The sequence below is a fragment of the Heterocephalus glaber genome, unplaced genomic scaffold (genome assembly GCF_053883595.1).
Source record: "Heterocephalus glaber isolate CG9 unplaced genomic scaffold, H.glaber_assembly_v1.0 deba00000347, whole genome shotgun sequence".
Classification (NCBI taxonomy): Eukaryota; Metazoa; Chordata; class Mammalia; order Rodentia; family Bathyergidae; genus Heterocephalus; species Heterocephalus glaber.
Genome location: NW_028258143.1, coordinates 50128792 through 50146785, shown reverse-complemented (window position 1 = coordinate 50146785; position 17994 = coordinate 50128792). Strand labels below are relative to the sequence as shown.

General features: G+C 42.7%; 1 protein-coding gene across 1 annotated transcript in view; it reads right to left on the bottom strand.

The window, feature by feature from the left end:
- The window catches only part of Myo3b (myosin IIIB), a 405667-nt gene that overhangs the window by 277588 nt on the left and 110085 nt on the right, over positions 1–17994 (bottom strand). Inside the window, exon 8 of the mRNA XM_087200133.1 lies at positions 7494–7559. Coding sequence (XP_087056259.1) covers positions 7494–7559 — 66 coding nt within the window. The remainder of the gene's footprint in view (positions 1–7493; positions 7560–17994) is intronic.

Sequence of the window (17994 nt, the reverse complement as noted above, 5' to 3'; positions counted from 1 at the left end):
TGTATTTCATGACCTTAAGAAGCTCTGAATTAAAAAACTCAGAGGTTGAGTGGAAACTATATAGACCCAAAGGAAGATGAAAGACTAAGAGATTTTATGATGATTTATTACATTTAATTCTGCTGTTATAAATGCTGAATCCATTTTAAACACACAAACCCCTTTCACCATCACAGCCAAAAGGCTATGTCTGTTACTTTTATCCCTGCCAAACATCAACAGTGGGCAGGAAGAATGTAGGACTGGTGACATGGGCCTGCATTTCCATTTTTATTTAATTGTCTCCCTGACCCAGAGCCACCCTTCCTCCTGTACCAGAGCCTGTGGGAGCCGCAGGGTGCAAGCAGCCTTGGAAACTATGGCAGCCAAGGATCGAACGAGCAGGGGGGTGCTGGGGCGATGCATGGAAACGGGAGACAGCACAGCTCGGGCTCATGGCCCAGGAGGGACACAAACATGGTCAGCCTACTGCTCTCCCCTCAGGTCAGCCTTGGGAGGGGGAGGCTGGTCACCCCTCAAGACCCCCTTCTGCTGGGATTCATCACCATGAGGCTCTAGCTGCTTTCCTTCTTGACACCCCCATTTCTTTGGATGGCACCTCTATTCTGAGTTACAGTGTGGATCCTTTCTAGATAGTAGGATATGGTACTCGTCTTTAGCATTTGTCAGCCTCCGCCTCTGTATCTCATGTAATTCTTGCCACCTCCCTACCAAGTGGTATCATGCAGACTGCTGTTTCCAAAACTTTCTGCTTTCTTTAGGGATAAAGTCCTGTAGTAACATGGGCACGCAGATACCTGACTCAAAGACTACATTTCTCAACTTCCTTTGCAGGAAACTGTGGTTATGTGATATAGTTGTGGCCAAGGATGTGCTGTCTAAAACTGCCAGTGGGTCTTAAAGTAAGAAGACTGTATTTTTCTCTCCTCTCATCTAACTGAAATAAGCCCATTAATGGTGGGATCCCAGCAGCTACTTTGGTCCATGAGGCGCCCTCAGGAGTCGAGCAGAGCGAGGGCCAAAGCCCAGGTGGCTGCCATTGGCCCTGCCACACCAGCAGTTCTTGCATGGCCAACATTTGACTCATTTTATGTGAGAGAAAAATAAAACTCTACCTGTTTTAGGCCACTGTCATTTGGGTTTTTTTTTTAATCACAGATAGACAGTGGTTATCATCATGTAACTATTATCATTCCCATTTTACAGATAAAACTGAGGCCCTGAGTGATGTTGTAGGGCAAAGGGATGTGTGGGCACATACACACATACTCTCTCATCCTTGACACCTCTGCCAATTTCACTTTGTTGTTCACTTTTTCTTTAGAGTGCAGCTTATTGACTTCCACCATCCAGGTCTCCAAGACACACACACAATCACATACATACACACACACACACAAACAGCTCAGAGCTCATTGTCACTTCTCTTTATATTCACTGCAGACTTTTTTATTTACATTATGAAAATAAAGTATGATTTTTTAAAAAAGAAAGCCAGTATGAGGAAAGTGGTATGCAATATCATTTCAAACGAATCCACAGCACGGCCTCAGAAGCCAGCTAACAATGCACCACAGGCACTAGTGTGAAATCCAGGACATAAGCTTCCGATCTGGTTTCTCACAAGATCTAAACCAGGCATCTGTCAGGAAGTGAACAGAATGTGCTGACTGGAGTCTGAATTACCCATTTTACTATTTGGGGTCTTCTGGAAGAGGACCAGACCCTCCTTTCTCTTTCACTACCATAGTTCCAGGAAGATGGAATGGTCCTGTGACTGGAACTGTGGACAAAGCTCTACTCCGAGCTTCCAGCCACACTGAGCCACTTCTCAGTTCACATCCTGAGGAAATCAGATGATATTAGATGAACTTATAAGTGAGATCAAATCAGACCTGGCCGCAGTACTACTGATCTACAAGGAAAGAAGGACTTCTGGGAGACATAACTTTGCAACTCATAGCTTTATTTGTTCTTCTCATGAAGAAGAGGGAAAAAAAAAAATCCCAATTTTTTCAAAGTGAGAAAGGAGTTAAGTTGCATTTATAAGTGCATTGATCAGTATATGGTAAGAGGGAAAGGAGAATTTGGAGGGGTATTAAATTAGAATTTTTTATTTTGATTTTATTAATTCACTAATTCCCAGTTGCTCAAGAAATGCTAATTAATTCAAGAAGCCATTATAGCTAATCATTGGCTAAGTAAATCTAAAATGGGGAGTGTGTCACCAGAGATACTGCTGCTCATTTTAATTAAAATTACCAATTTGTGAAGTAATGTAAATAAAGGTTATTGTATCCTCCTGCTCCAGGAGGTATTAACCCTTTGCATGGCCTCCTAAGAATCCAGTAAGTTGTAAAAAGTCAAGAATATTTGTGGAAATTGATAAATTACTGAGTTAGGATATTTATCTTTGGAAGTGTTTTTCACTGACATTGTAAAGCCATGTGGAATTAAGCAGCCTTAAAACGCCAAATAGAAATAGGCAAGAGCTGAGAATTATTGCCTTAGGGAAATATAATCAGTGTCAAGGAAACAACCACCCACCCCCCACCCCCCAAACACTTAGCTTTATCAACAATCAGGCCTACAGAGAAAGCAAGTTTCATTTTTTAAGAAATAAACATATGCAAATGCCATTCACTTCCATAGCTCAGGGTGATCTCATCTCGTTAACATTCAGCACAAATGCTTATACCCATTTCAGCCTCATATGGAGGGCTAGGAAAGGCTGCCCCACTACTCTGGGACTAGATAGCAAGGCTCAGCCACACTGTTCCCACTGGAAAACAAGCAAGCCTGTGTGCTCACACAGGCAGAAAACACCAACCACAACTCCAATGGCACCTCGCATACTGAGTACTCCAACTTGAAGGAAATTAAGAAGGACAGAAGCAGGAAGATCACTCTGCCCTTCTACTGGCCTCTCTTTTGAAGACCCTCATGTGACAGGTGTCCTGCCCTATACCTGGAGAATGAAATGTTACACCAACAGGTCAAGAAGAATCAGACAGGCCTTGCTAAGCTCCTCCCAGTTTATTACCAGTAATCATGCCCTGTTTGTGTCATCACATTTCTACATAACTGTGCATTCTTCATCAAACCTAAGCATAGCAATATGATTTTCCCTGGGTCTTTGGATCTTCATTTCTGACAGCTCTCCTGTCATGTAAAACTTATGTTAAAAACATTTGTTAGCCAGGAATTTAGCTCAGTGGTACTGTACCTGCCTTGCAAGCGCAAGGTCCTGAGTTCTATCTCCAGTACCACACACACAAAAAAAATGTTATGCTTTTCTCTTGCTAATCTGTCTATAGAGGTCTCAGCTATAAACCATACAATGGGTGAGGAGAATTACTTTTTCTCCCCTACACTGCTGAAGTCAGCCACTCCAAGAAAGCAGTTTATATGTGAGTGATCATATAGTTGTCCTCATTAAATCCAAAGCTGAGGAGCCATCATGCACCTGGTGGATTTACCCTTGACCAAAGAAAATCCATCTTCATTGTCTCACTGTTCAGCTCAAGAGCCACTGATGAGGAAGTCTTAAATCTAAGTCATAATAAAACACCAAAAGTTTTACAGGCAAAATGAAAGAGTATAGTTCACAAATACCTTCTGACCAACGGCTGGGAAATTGTTTTTGTAGTTAAGTCCAAAGACCTTAAATTAGTTTGAACTTGAAGGGAGAAAAAGCAGCATCCATTAGGGCCAAGGTGAAATTGGCAAAATGAAAATTATGGTTATCTTATCAAATGCTACTTTTGAATAGAGCCTCCAGACAAAGCAAGAAGTCTGGTTGGTACTTGAACCAGATAAACTTGTTATGCAAATAGCTTTAGCCATAGGGGAAAGGGCTGATAATGAAATCACTACAAAGCCAACCACACATTATAAAGGTGACAAAAAACATCAGGCAGGCCCCTAGCATATGGATAAAAAGCAATGCAGAATTTATGTGAGCATTGCATTTAATTTATCATAACTAAGCTATCAGGAGTCATGCTTTGACAAATGCATAACTAACACATATAAATGAGTCAATTATCACTAACAACCAAAGGTTCAGAAACAAACGGTTATTTTTTTTTTTAAACCCAAGACAGGTTTGCTAATAGGATTTTAGACTTTTGGGCCCTTTAAAAAAGCTCTCTTACTGTCTCCAAATAAGGAGACTAGAAGCAAATCTGAAAAACACTAAGCTACATCCCAGTGCTCATACTCCCTCACCTTCTCTGACCCTTCTACACACACACACACACACACGCACACACACACACACACACACACACAATCAGCCCCCTGTCTACACTGCTACAATCACTAGGCTGCAGCCAAGCCAATCCACTCAGACCCCAGCAGTAGCCAACAAGATGTCCTCCAGGTCCTCTGCTGAGCAGTGCCCAGCATGGACCAAGAAAGACCTAAATGACTGAACCACATGGTTCAGCAGTGACATGGAGACAGGGAATGAAAGGTTTTAAAGATGTTAAGAAATTTCTAGTCCTGTTCATTCTTTAGAGAGAAGCAGTTCAGTTTAATATGATGCTCTGTGCCTTGGTTTACAAAGGCAAATAAAGCAATTATCTGAAAGATTCAAGTTAAAAATTACTTCTCCTAAAATCACCAGATAATTATCTTCTCTACTCCAGTCCCTCCAATAATGAAAAGCTTATAATCCAAAGGTTTTAATTCTCCATCCTTCCTTCCCAGTATGAACAAGGTAGTATAAAAGTAAACCAAGGCTCTGTCTTTAAGTAGGCATTTCAAACCCAAGAGTGTCATTGTTTATATTAAATTAGAGATTTGAATAATGAAATCAGATTTGGCCAAATTGCATTTGGCAAGCTGAGTGATGGCAGCCTAGATGTGGCAGTCCCATTTAGGAAACCAAAGGATACTATCTTGGAAGGTTTCTCTCCAAAGACATAAAATATACTGATCAGTTCCCCCATCCTAAAAATATTGTAGAAGGAGAGTTCTCAGCTAAAATCTAAGATGCTATGGGAAAAATAGGATTGAGGGACTAAGGTCAAGAAAGAATCTATGAAAACCGATAATAATCATAATATTTCACTAATAAAAAAAATAAGGAAAACTCATTAAAGAAAGAAAAGATTGATGACATATTTTTATATCTCAAATTAGTAGTAAAGAACACAATCACTTAATTTCCATTTGCTTTTCTTGGTTCATTAGGACGTTTCAGACTCTCCCTCCCCTATATTTGCGATGTGTTTAGCCTTGACCCTGCAAACCCAAAAGCATTATTGTCTGTGTTTACCCTCCATAATGCTCTACACCTTTTTAAAACTAAAGCAACTCAGAATAATTGCATCTGGAATTCTCAAAATTATGCAAAACATAAGTAGGTTGGAACTCGCATGAAATAGGATTTTCCACAAGGGAATATCAGTGGCAGGGAAAAATTTTTATATTGTATGCAACCCTAAAAGTCCCAACGCCACCATCAATTAGACACCTTTATTCTCAAATCCATCCAAGTTTTCAATACTGTGCTTGGTTTAAGAACACAAACATACCCTTGAATAAGTACACTGAAGTCAAACTTGTGAGTCAAATCACATCCTAGAGGCACCAGGAGAGCTCAGAATGAAAAAGTGTATTAGTGAATATGTAATGGATTTTTCTAGGACAATACCTAGGAGAAGGTCAATCAAGGGTATCTGAGAAGCAATAGAATGAAAAGAAGTTTTTCATCTGTTTTTTGGCCAGTAAAATTGCTGGAAACTTAGCCCCAAGTTTCTCTCTGGGGTGGTATGAAATGTGATCCAAGCCACCAAGGAATCTTCAGCTCTCGTTCTCTCTACTTCCTCCTGTGGCTCCCAAACCTCAAGAAGTGGCTTTTCCTCTGTTCCCTGCTGTCATTCCTCTCCATCCTGGCCCAACATTCTCACCCCTGACCCATGGCTGACCCTGGTGGATTCTGCAAAACTGTCATAGCTAGGCTAGTGGGGCAAGGACGCATCCTCCACCCTGGCCTTGAACTAAGTGGTTATGTTCCAGCACAGCCTCTCTTGGTAGAGTTCTTTGAGCTCTTTTTTCCTCCTTTCTCCTGAGGAATAGGGGATAAGTCCAAAAGGGATTGGACAAGCAAATAATTTTAGGGACCCTGAACTACACTGCATTTGAAATGAAAATGAAATAACACTTATACAAACCCTTGTGGAGGCCAAACATGTTTAGAATTCCAAATTATATCAAATTTTAGAAAGGTAAGCTGATAAATTTCCTGTACATTATGTAATATTCCCAGCAGGCTCTGGGGAGCACACTGTAATCAAACAGTAAAATATCTGCAGCAAAACCATGAATATTCACACTAAGTAAGATAAATAATGACTATAAATAGCCTCCCATCCAGTCAGGCCATGCCTTGCCATTAAGTCAGTTCATGCAAGGTCAGGTTTTGCTGCTAAATGACTCAACTACAAAAGAAGTCCCATTTTTCAGAGCTCTTTGGATTTTGGAATTGTGGATAAGGGACTGTAGTTCTCTACTGTAGTTAAGGAGGACAACTGAGATCTCTAGTTACTTTGGTGGCCCAGACTGTAGAAGCAAAGTCTGCCCGTAGGCATAAATGAGAAAACTGTGTTGATCTTCCCTATTGCATGTCTATCAGCTACTTGGTCACTTCTTTTTTCCTCCCATGAACTCTGAAACTGTTTGATATACTTTAGGTGCTTGGGGTTACCTCTTTCCAGATCCTGCCCCTGCTTGGCTTTTAATGCCTGGTTATAGTTCTACCTCCATGATTCACCAGATCTTAGTTTGGGGTGTCATGGCTTCCTCCAGTCTGAGAATCCTCTGCCAATTTGGGACCAGTGAGGTTCCCTAGCAGGGCCAGGCCAAAAGCCCACAATCCCACCAAGAGCCACACTGTCACTGTTGGTTCTGCTGCCTTAGTTCTAGTGAATCTGGCCTAGCAGCACAGCCCCACCATCAGCTGGGATTTCATCCTGTTCTCCACACCTTGAGCCTTGACTGGGTTGCCTCACTTTGGAGCCCCAGGCCCAAGATCCTAATGTGTCCCCTTAATCGTCTCAGGAACTGGAGGCCTGTTCCCACACCACAGATTCTAGAGCAAAGCCCAACAAGCATGCTGAAAATCCTGTTGGGCCTGTTCATCTGTCTTCTCTCTGGCCCTAGAGGGATCAAAGGATTTTTAGATGTTGAATCTCTTCCTTCATTAAACACAGCAAGATAGCAATATTGGGTTCACCACAGCATTGGTTTTTGAATAACTGTGGCTCATGTGATCAGAAGGACTGATTATAGCCAAGTCAAATGGAAATCCTGAGTTTTCAAATCTAGTAGAGGCATCTTCCATCATCCACTGGAACAAATCCTGTGTCCTAATGAGCTGGCAGGCATAACAATTTCTAGCCTCAAGTAAATTCCACAGTTCGGATTTCTCCAATCACTGTTCAAGCCCTGCTAGATAAGCAATTTTCAGTGGAAGAAATACTCACTGTGAAATAAAGTAGTTGAAGTCCTCACACCAGTTTTCTGGATGCAGTAAAGTAGGTGGAGGATTTCTGAAAAACAAAAACAATTTTTTTCTTTAAAAAAAAACGGTAAAAGTTCAGTAAAAGGCAAAATAGCAACTTGTCTTTATTGATGGCTTTGTACATAGCTGTGATCAGCTCTATTCCTTTCTTTCCAGGGTGAGAGCCATTCTCAGTGACAGCTTATAAAGCACCACAGCCTGTTCCTGTGTGGTCACTCATTGTCACTGACTGAAGACCTCCTGTGTCCCCAGCTCTCTCAGCACCTGTGAGAGCTACACAGATCAGAGACAGGCACAAAATGAGGAGCAAGGCAAGTGCACAAGCCACTCTGGAGAGAGCTGAGGCATATCAGAGCTTAAAAAAAAAAAAAAGCTGTAAGTCTAGTGTTGGGGCTTCAGAGAAATAGACTTTTAATTGCACAGGACTTTCAGATCATTATGGCACCATTTGAATTAATTATGTGAGGCATCCCAAGTAGACTCATAAATGCATCAGCCACATTTTTCACTGTTTCCCATGTGTCAACTTCTGCAATAGGCTCTGGAGAAAGCAGACCAGCCTCAGAGGCTCTTGAGGAGAGAGGGAGGCAGACATATCCTGTACCTAATTGTTGGAGGCCTGAGAAGGAAAGAACAACAGACCAGCTCCTGGGGAGAAGGCAGGAAAGGAGCAAGAGAAGAGCCCTGCATATAACCCAGTAGTCAGCCCAAAGAGACTCAAATGTAAAATAGAAGTGACTGTGTTACCTTTAGTAAGATTTTCCCCCCAGCCATTAATGGAAATAAGGGTTTGCGGGCAAGTCAAGGTTAGGAAATAAAAAAGAAGCATTTCTACACATCTAAATCATGACAGCAAATTTTAAACCCATTATAAGTAGTTTTTTTTAACCTGGATTCTACCTGCTTCCAAAGCCACAGACTGCTCAGCAACAGTAGGCAGAGGAATGGGAAACAATAAAAACTACTGGAAATAGAAAAGTATCAGATAGTGTGATTGCAATTTCCCTCTTGATATCTATTCTCTTCTCATTTCTTATGGTGCAGTTTTTATTTTGACACATTGCTGCCACAGTAAAGACTATAATTTCATTGTTCCTTGATACTTAGATGTGGACACGTGACTGAGTTCTGATCAATGATACATAAGCAGAATTGTTGTATTATATTTCCAGAAAGTCTTAAGAGATATGTGATCCTTTTTCTTTCCCCTTCTTGCATCTTGGAGCATAGGTGTGCTGGTTGGAGCTTGAGTAGCTATTGTGGGTATAAAGCAAATTTGAAAATAAAAACTATGAGCTAAGCATTGCTGGGCAGATAAATAAAAAAACAGATCATGATGATATTACAAAGTTCTAGATTGTTTCTCCATAGTCTTCCTTAACAGGGGAGATAAATAAGCTTCCACTGTCTTTAAGGCACTGTTACATGTAGCTGAGAATGTATTTGGGCTAAATAACATTTCAGTTACTATCCTATCACATGAATAAGACACAATCTGATAAGTGACATAACAAAAGGACAAAGTTATGTGGGAGCAAAATTAAGGGTGGCTTACCCAATCTAGAGGGGTCCCAGAAGATTTTATAAAGAAGATGAAATTGAGCTGGCTCCTAAAAATTAGGTTAGATTTTAAAAGACAGGGAAGAGGGGAGGCTTATAAGGTGTAGGAAACATGTACCAAGTCCCAGAGGTGTAAAGACTGGCAGATTCAAAGATCGTGAGCAATTTTGAGGTTAAATTATATAGGATTCTTTTGGGTCTGAAGAGAGCAGGGGGAAAGGCACAGTGGGAAGGGGGGATGATAAGAGAAGTGTGTGAGTTACCTGTTCTGCAAGGGTTTAATGTTACCCTTCAGATACCCTGACTCAAGCCAGCAGCTCAGTGATCTGGGTTCTCAGCTGGCAGTGTTGCAGGGAAGGTGTCACCACTGTTACTTTGGAGGCTTCCTCTTTATCCCATTCACTCCTTTCGTCAGGATCTGCTGCCTTCCCTTTGCATGGCAGCATGGCAGCTTCGGTACTGGTTTTACTGCCCAGCTCCCCCTGGCTCCAGCCAACTGAGGTCACACATCCACTTGCCCCCCTGCTCAGTCCTGTGGGCAGCCTCAGTGCTGGCACTGGGTCTCCTAGGTCCTTCCTCCAGCCCTGGGCAGGATTTGCACCTGCCTTGATCTTCTAGGGTTTCCTGCTCATCCTGTTCTCATCAAGGGCAGTGACCCAGAAGAGTTGCTTGAGCATTCACTGCTAATTACTTCATTCACCCTCAGCCAGCCACACATGTCCACCAAGAAGTCATCTGCGGACACACTGAACACACTCAGCTGCAACACCACCAACAGGCCCAACACTGGCCTGTCCTCCAGGACCTCTATTGATTAGGTGCAGCATATGGCTATCTCCCTTTCTGCTCAAGAACCCCTTGGGATCTGGGACATTGCTTTGACTGTGGTGCTTCCTCCAGCTTGGCATGAAGGGGGTCCCCTCTGCTGAGATTCGAGAATGACCTGGCAAGAGCCCAATGACAAATGAACAGCAAGTGCCCACTACAGAGTCGAGAACTCTGTACCTTCCTGCTTCCAGTCAAGTTCCCAGCAAGAAATAGGGTGGGCTACTGCTTAGGTACCAGCCCATCAGGTCACCAAATACCCCAGTCACATGTGTGGCCTCTCACAATCCCCAAGAAAGGAAGACATTCAAAGATGTCTTCTTTGAAACTTGACATCAGAGGAATTTGGTTAAGAGGAGCTCTCAGTCGAACCGAGGTCCTGCCCTTCCTGAAGCCTATCAGTTTTATATCTTGTGAAAGAATCTCATCTGTAGCTTGGCAGCTATAATCTCAGCTATTTTAGAGGCTAAGGCAGAAGGACTGGAAATTTGAGCCCAGCCTGGGCAACTTAGCAAGAGTCTTTCTCAAAATAAAAAATAAAAAGGAACTGGAGATGTATCTCATTGTTACCTGTATTCAATTCCCAGTACATTAAAAAAAATCTTATCTATGTATAATGAAAACCAATAGGAATTTCAATACTATAGCTCTTTGTTCATGTGGCAGTACAAATCCTAATTTTCTCACAATCCAGCAAGGACACCAAACAATAACAATGGTACCTTGTTGGCTCTCTTACCCCTATGATGTAAGCTGCAGCCCGGCTGGAGGGCTTTTCTCTAAGAGAAGCTGAGAGAGAGTGCGTAGAGCAGCAGGAAGGTTAGCACCAGCTGTATGCAGAGAGGCTGTCAGTGGAGGAATGGTGAGTGGATGGAAGGTCCACAAAGCTGCATAACTAGCTGTCCTTTGGGTAATGTTTATAAACACACCAAGGCAAATGCAGAATGCAGATGAAGTAAAATGACTATGTTCACTCTGAGTGCTGCCTGCCTGGACTTTCTTCCTGTGGTTTGGACCCAGAATTCAGTTCCTACAAGGGCAGCCCCCTATCCACAGACAGTGGTAGGCCTATAGGAGGCTGGGAGGGAGGGCAAAACTCCAATTTTCCCTCTCTCAACACATGACCATGGGCCCAGCAAATGCAATCCAGGTGAAGTAAACCTTCTTCCTCCAAAGCCTCTATGGAACAAAATAATTTGTTGAACACTCGGATCAGGTTTGTCCTGATTCCTGAAACAGAGAAGCAGCAGATTGGGATACGGTGGGCACCAGGCCTAGGATAGCCAGTCCTAAATTCATCAGATGACCCATGCTACAGTGTGACTCCAAATAGGCTGGATCACCCCAGTTCTCTTCAAAAGTTTTTTGTTGTTGTTTTAAACCTCCAACTGAAGAACCCCAAGAACACAGGTGTTCTGTAATGGGAATTGAAACAGAAACCCAGTGAAGAGGCAGTGGGAAGGGCTGGGTGCACAATGTGAGGCTAAAGTTTTAGCCATGAGTTCAAGCCCAGCCTGGGACTATATAGCAAGGTCCTAACTCAAAACAAAACAAAAACAAAAAGACAAAAAACCAAACTCAACTTCTTTCTTCAAAACTGCATTCCTCCTGGTTGTGAAGTCAGAAACCTAGATTCTGCATTTTCTTTCAACTGTGTATCCAAAGGGCAAAGGCAGAAGAACAGCTTCTGCAAAGACACACACATTCTGTTCCTTGGAACCTGTTACCGCACTACCATGCGGCCACAGCGCCTCAGCTCATGTGCTCAAGGTGGAGCACCCTGAGGTGGAGAGGAATCTGGGAATCTGGACGAGGCCATGTTAATCTTGCAAGTCCTTTAAAGTGGAAGAAGAAGGCAGAAAGAGATAACAAGAGGCAGTAGAGACCGAACCTGGGAAACTCGGTCCTCCATAGCTGCCTTTGCAGGCCGAGGAGTCACCACAAGCACTCGCAAGAGATCCAGCAAGAAAACAGGACCTCAATTCTCCAAAAGCAAGAAAGCACATTCTGCCGACAATCAGAATGAGCAAGAAAACCAAATTCTTCCCTAAGCCTTAAGAAAGGAGCCTAGGCCTACTGACACCAGTGAGGCCATGTCCGATTTCTAGCCTAGAAAACTGTAGATAATAGATTTGTATTGTTTTAAGCCTCTAGGTTCACAGTAATTTGTCATGATGACGGAGAACTTACACATCAGCCAAGCACCAAGTCCTCTCGATTCCACTCCCCAGCATCTTCTCCCACCCCATCTCAGTCACTCAAACCCAGACTACTCCAGTAGCCTCCTTTCTTTCCCCTGCCCCATCTCATCTTGTACTCAGCTAGGGTTTCTTCACAACATACAAATTTGGCCTTGTTATCTCCTTGCTCAAAAATTCTTCAGCAGATCCATACTACCAGAGTGATAAAATATCAGTTCCTTTGCATGATACACAAATGGTCTTCCCTGCCAGTCTATGTAATATCATCTCAAACCACTTCCCAAAGCTTACCTGATGCCATAGTACTATACTGCCCAGGCTTTATGACTCCCAAACAGGCTCCATTCTTTCATGCCTCAGGGCCTTTGCACATGATGCACCTTCAGTTTCCAGTCCTCACCCCAGTTTGTCCACCTGGCAGTCTCCTATTCATGCTTCCTGTGTATCTACAGTGGCTAACACACCAGCATTCATTAAAATGTTTGCTAAGTGACAAAAATGAATGCATACAACCATACAAATGTTGTAAGTAAGAAATGTGTCAGGATGGGATACAGCTTGGCCCCCAAACCAGTATAAAAATTAGACAAATGTGGAGCAGCTCTTTCAGATGTGAGCAAATTCCAAATAAATCATCCACAGCAAGCAGGGTCTGAGAAACGATGGAATGTCAACATGAGTTGACACGATACTCTTCACCCGTCTTGAGCCAAATGTCCCCAAGTCCCTGAACACATAACAAAAATGAGCAAGTACATCTTGGTTTCCTTCTCATTCTCGGCATTATCTGGTGTCGGGACATTGTACACACACGTAGTCGGTGGCAGATGGAGGGAGGTGACCACCAGTGACTACCACATATCGAAGGCTTTGGTTGCTACAAATCCCAGGGCTTCACAGATAGCTCAACTGAACACAGCAATTCCAAGAAATGGGAATTCATTATTCTAGCTCACCAGCTGATGAAAATGCCATTTCAAAGAAGACATTTCTCAAAACCATCCTGCAAAAAATGGAAGACTCAGGTTTTAATTCAGGTCTTTCTCCAATGTCCATACACTTCTTTATTTTCTGGAGTTACAGTGGACCCTCAAGTTACAACCAGAATTTTAGTTTTAACTTACGACCAAAGTCTTGAATTATGAACCAAATGCCAGCCTTACACGCGTCCAGATGGTCTCAGATACAGATTTAACCCTTAAAGAGCTCTGGAAGTAACATTACAACATCCTTTCCTGTGTGGGGTTAACTGAGAAGTCCTGGGCCAATGTCTCTCTAAGGACACTGGGATCTGCCTGTATACAGGAGAGAGACTGAAGGCTGTGTAGAGGAGCCTGAGCCTTCAATTGACCAACTTGAGTTACAACCAGCCCTCAGGAATGAATTGAGTTTGTGAGTCGAGAGTCCACTGTATCTCTTGAAGAGTCTATTACTTTGAAAGGTGGATTAAGAGAAAGTACATGCAAAAATGACAGAAACCAATTAGCAAGCAACGGCTCCAGAAGGTGCAAAGCAAAGCCCTGGAACAAAGCACACTCAGAAAGGCAACGCTGAGCAAAGGTTTCCTCATGAGGTAATTAAGAAAGGCTTCCTGCAAGTTGTAAATTTTGAGGCAGGTCCTGAACAGAAGGGACATAAACTAATAGGCAAGGGAGGGAGGTGTTAGGGAAGGAAAGGGGAAAGGAACACAGAGAAGATGGTAGAAAGGCTGAAGCACAGTCGTTCATAATCATTAACATATAGTTGAAGACTTTGGGGTATGTTCAGAAGGAATTCTACTTATCTACTCATAAAAGCAATAAAGCAAGACACCTGAGCATAATTAACTGTTCAGGGAGTATTAATTCCAGCCACAGAGCTGTGATTCTGATTACAATTAGTAGATCCCATTAGTGAGGTTGAAGCGTTGCTAGTTAGGGGTCTGCCTGTGTCCTGTTCCTCAGTACCACACCCAGCCCTAGTCAAAGTCGCTTTTCTCCCAAGTCGCACCTCATTTGTTCAAAATTAATCCTTTAAAAACGTATATTTTCAATGCATGACACCATTTCAGTGTAAAATATTCTCTAAAACAGAACCTTGGAAAGTAAGAAGCAGACTTTTCTTCTCTTCCAACCTAATCTGGCCTCCTCTCATATCAGCATGGTGTGGATTCTTTCACATGATTTATACACATCACTTCCATTTGCTATTAACATATTATATATAACGGTTTTCTGTGCTGTAAGTATCTAATAAATACAATATAAATTAATCTTACAGTACACTTAAGGGTAGTAGAAATGAGACTATGCTACACATTCTGGTACTTACAGCTGAGAGATGACTTCACATCCACCTTTGCACCTAAATGATGTTCCACAATCTGGGCTGCTATGGTTTGCTACCATCCGCCTGTTTCTATTGCTATCACTAAGAGAACAAAAGCTAAAATGCCTTACACGTGCCACATGTTGCCCCTGATTTCTAACTTTCAAAAGGTCTCTGGCGGCAAAACAGCTCTTGCTGATGAATATTTCAGATCCTACCAGGTAATTTAAATGCTGACAGAGCAGACACTGATCACCTCATCTTTGGAGGTGAAGAATTCCATGACACAGGGTGTGGTGCTATCACAAAGGAGGAGGCAACCAGCGAAAGGTCCCAAAGGACTGTGAATAGTGCTCCCTGGGCCACACTCTATGGAATGCACAATGAATGGCGATCTTGGTTTGTTCAACCCTACTGCTGGGTTCCAGTCAGCCACTGCAAGTATCTGCTACTTAGTTTCAATGGTGTGTATCATTCAGTAATGACCTCAAAAAAATCTATGCAAAACATACATATGTTATAAAAATCCTGCTAAAGAGGAATCATTTGAGCTGAGCGTAGTAGTACACACTTGTAATCCTAGTACTCTGGGAAGATGAAGCAGGAGGATTACAAGTTCAAGCCCAGCCTGAGCTGGGGATAAGCCCTGGGTTCAATTTCCAGTACAAAAAAAGGGAGAAGGAGAGCATCTGAAAAAATTTCAAAGACATATCTAAAGATCTTTCTTTAAAATTAGAAAATAAATGATATGAAAATGATGCAGAAATCAGTATCACAAGGCTATGGTAGGCAGATTCCAAGTTCAAGTCTACTCTGTGCAACACAGAAAAACCTTGTCTCAAAAAACAAGAAACTGGGGCCAGGGATTTAGCTCAGTGATTCCACCGCCTGCTGCCTGCCTCACAAGCGCAAGGTCCCAAGTTCAATTCCCCCTTACAAAAAAACAAAAACAAAAAAACAAGAAACCAAGGAAGGAAGAACAAAAGGGAGGGAAGGTAGGAAGGAGGGAGGGAGAAAAAAAATGCATATCACAATGCAATGCTATACACTGCACCTTACATGTGAAAGATTGTAAAAATGTTCCAGGTTGGAAAAGATATCTGTGCTGAATGCTCAATCCATTGGAAAGACATCTCCCAAGCAGAGTCACTTCCCTGAAGTGGGGAAAGCAGGAAAGAAGAGGTTTACAAGGAGAATAGTAGATGAGAAGTTATCTAGAAGTTATCTAGAAGAAAACAAAGACAAAAAGCACGTAAGTCACATCTCAACCTTAGATCACCACTGCCTAAGAAAGGAGAGATTTTATGATTAGTAACTATAATATTTTATCCCATAAACACTGAAGAAATTATAGAAGATAATAAGGAGAAAAGATACATACTTAAATTTCAAGCTTGTTGATTTTTTGATTCTAATTCTTAAATTCTTAATAACCTATCTGATCCTGGACCTTAAATAACACCATCAGAAATGTTAGGCCATAATCATTAAAATGTAAAGTCAGTACACCAAATCGCATGGCTCAGAATAAACCCATCCTTAATCCTTCAAGGCAGTAAGTGACAAGGTGTTCCCTTCCTCTGGCTCTTCAGCTCAGCATAGGACAGCTTCCAAGGTCATCTCAGAATATCAAGATTATGTGCACCCCCTGACAAGTACTATTACCCTAGGTCTGTGCTTGAGGGAGAAAGGGAATTATCAAGCTCTATGAGTCCTTGGCTACGACCCCAACATTGCAAACGTTCACAGAAGGCATGAGATGCATTTTCTCATTCTCTCTGAAGCACATTAGGGTACCTTTTTCTCTTCTGTCCTCTCTTTCTGCAAACACACAGGACACAGCAGCTCAGCTATGCATGCAGGGTGCAAGGGAAAGTCAAGGACAAGGCAAGGTGCTACATCAATAGGGATGATGGAGAGACGAGCGGGTGTGTGGCCTGATGGCTGAGCCAATGTGGACATTTGCTGGCAGCCATCTGTATTTCCCTCCTTCAGCACAAACCCAGTAACACCATCAAATCCAACTGTTAATGCCCAGTGTGGCAGAGAGACCTTGCCCCGGGGCTGGCTAATGACCTTTATCCTACACGGTACCTCATGCAGAGTAGAAATCCACAAAACTGTTCATTTTTTTTTTTGGTACTGGGGATCGAACTCGGGTCCTTGCGCTTGCGAGGCAGGCGACGGAACCACTGAGCTAAATCCCCGACCCAAATCTGTTCATTTTTAAATGCATGATTTTTTTATAATTCATGACTTGAAAAGGGTGTGTTTCAAATAGATCACATTGTTCTCTAACTGTCTCCCCATCATCAAATTCTGGGCTATTTATATGGGTTCTCTGGATTTTATTCTTTGAGGCCGATCATACTAGGGGTGTTTAAGCATTTTGGAAATATAGAACCACTCTCCAGTCAGATTAGCATTTTATGAAAAAAAAAGCTTTATACACAGTATGATGAAATCACAGTAATATGGTCAAGGGATAGGAGACAGGCAAAGTCAGGGGTCAAACATACTACAGTTTCTCAGAGCCACCATCATTTTCTCTGGTGGTCAGATATTTAAAATAGTTTTATATGAAAATCATTGGGGAAAGGGGAGACAATAAAACACAGGGCTTCTTCTTGCCTGGTTCTGAGCTAATCAAGGAACAAAGTAAAAAGTAGGTAGTGTCTAAATGACGCTCTTGATACTGATGGAACTGACCTTGGAGAACATGGTTGCCTCTGTCTGCAAGGTGGAGCTTGACAGTCCTGGCTGACCGGGCTGAGGACTGGGCTGTACCACCACAGGCCCCTCAAGGGCAGAGCCTTGACAACTGAGCTTGCCATGCAGACAGCAGCCAGGCTGGCCCACAGAGTCCCAGAGAAAGAAGGGAAGTAGCAGGGCCACACCTATCCCCTTGCTCCTCAAATTCACCATCCACATAAATCACTTCAGGACCTCTAAGATCCAGTCCATTTAGGTGCAATGAAAAGACACAAACCACACCAGGAATTTGAACAGAGAAAATTTGATGGATTTAAAAAATGATTCACTTGTGACAGGGGATTACATCCTGAGGAATAAAGAGAACTCTAGAGAATAGAAGAATTACTGATATTCAAAGCAGCTACAGCCTCTGGGGGAGACAGTACCTAAGAAGAAACAAATTTCAAAAAGCACCTGTCCCCAAACCCAAAGTGAGATTCAGATGTCATCAGGAAGGGCTGACAATGGCACAGATGGTGAAAGATTCTCTGAGGTGTCACAGCCAGGGCTGGCAAGCCAGGTGCCTTGGGGACTCACTGAGACGCTATCCCACTGGGTTCCTGTAGAACCCACTGGAAGGTGAGCATCATGAGCCACAGGGTGTTCCAAGTACCACCACAAGCAGAGGCCACAGAGCAAGAGGGAAAAGGAATACTGAAAGCAACGTGTCCTTTCCTCCTGCAGTGGCCTTCCAGTGCCCTCTACTGACAAAGCTTAACATCTGCCACTTGGCAAAGGAGAAAAGTTCACCAGTCCACTACGCAGAGCACCTGCGAGTAGGGAGCACAAAGGCAGTAACTTGGTACCTAGTGCAGG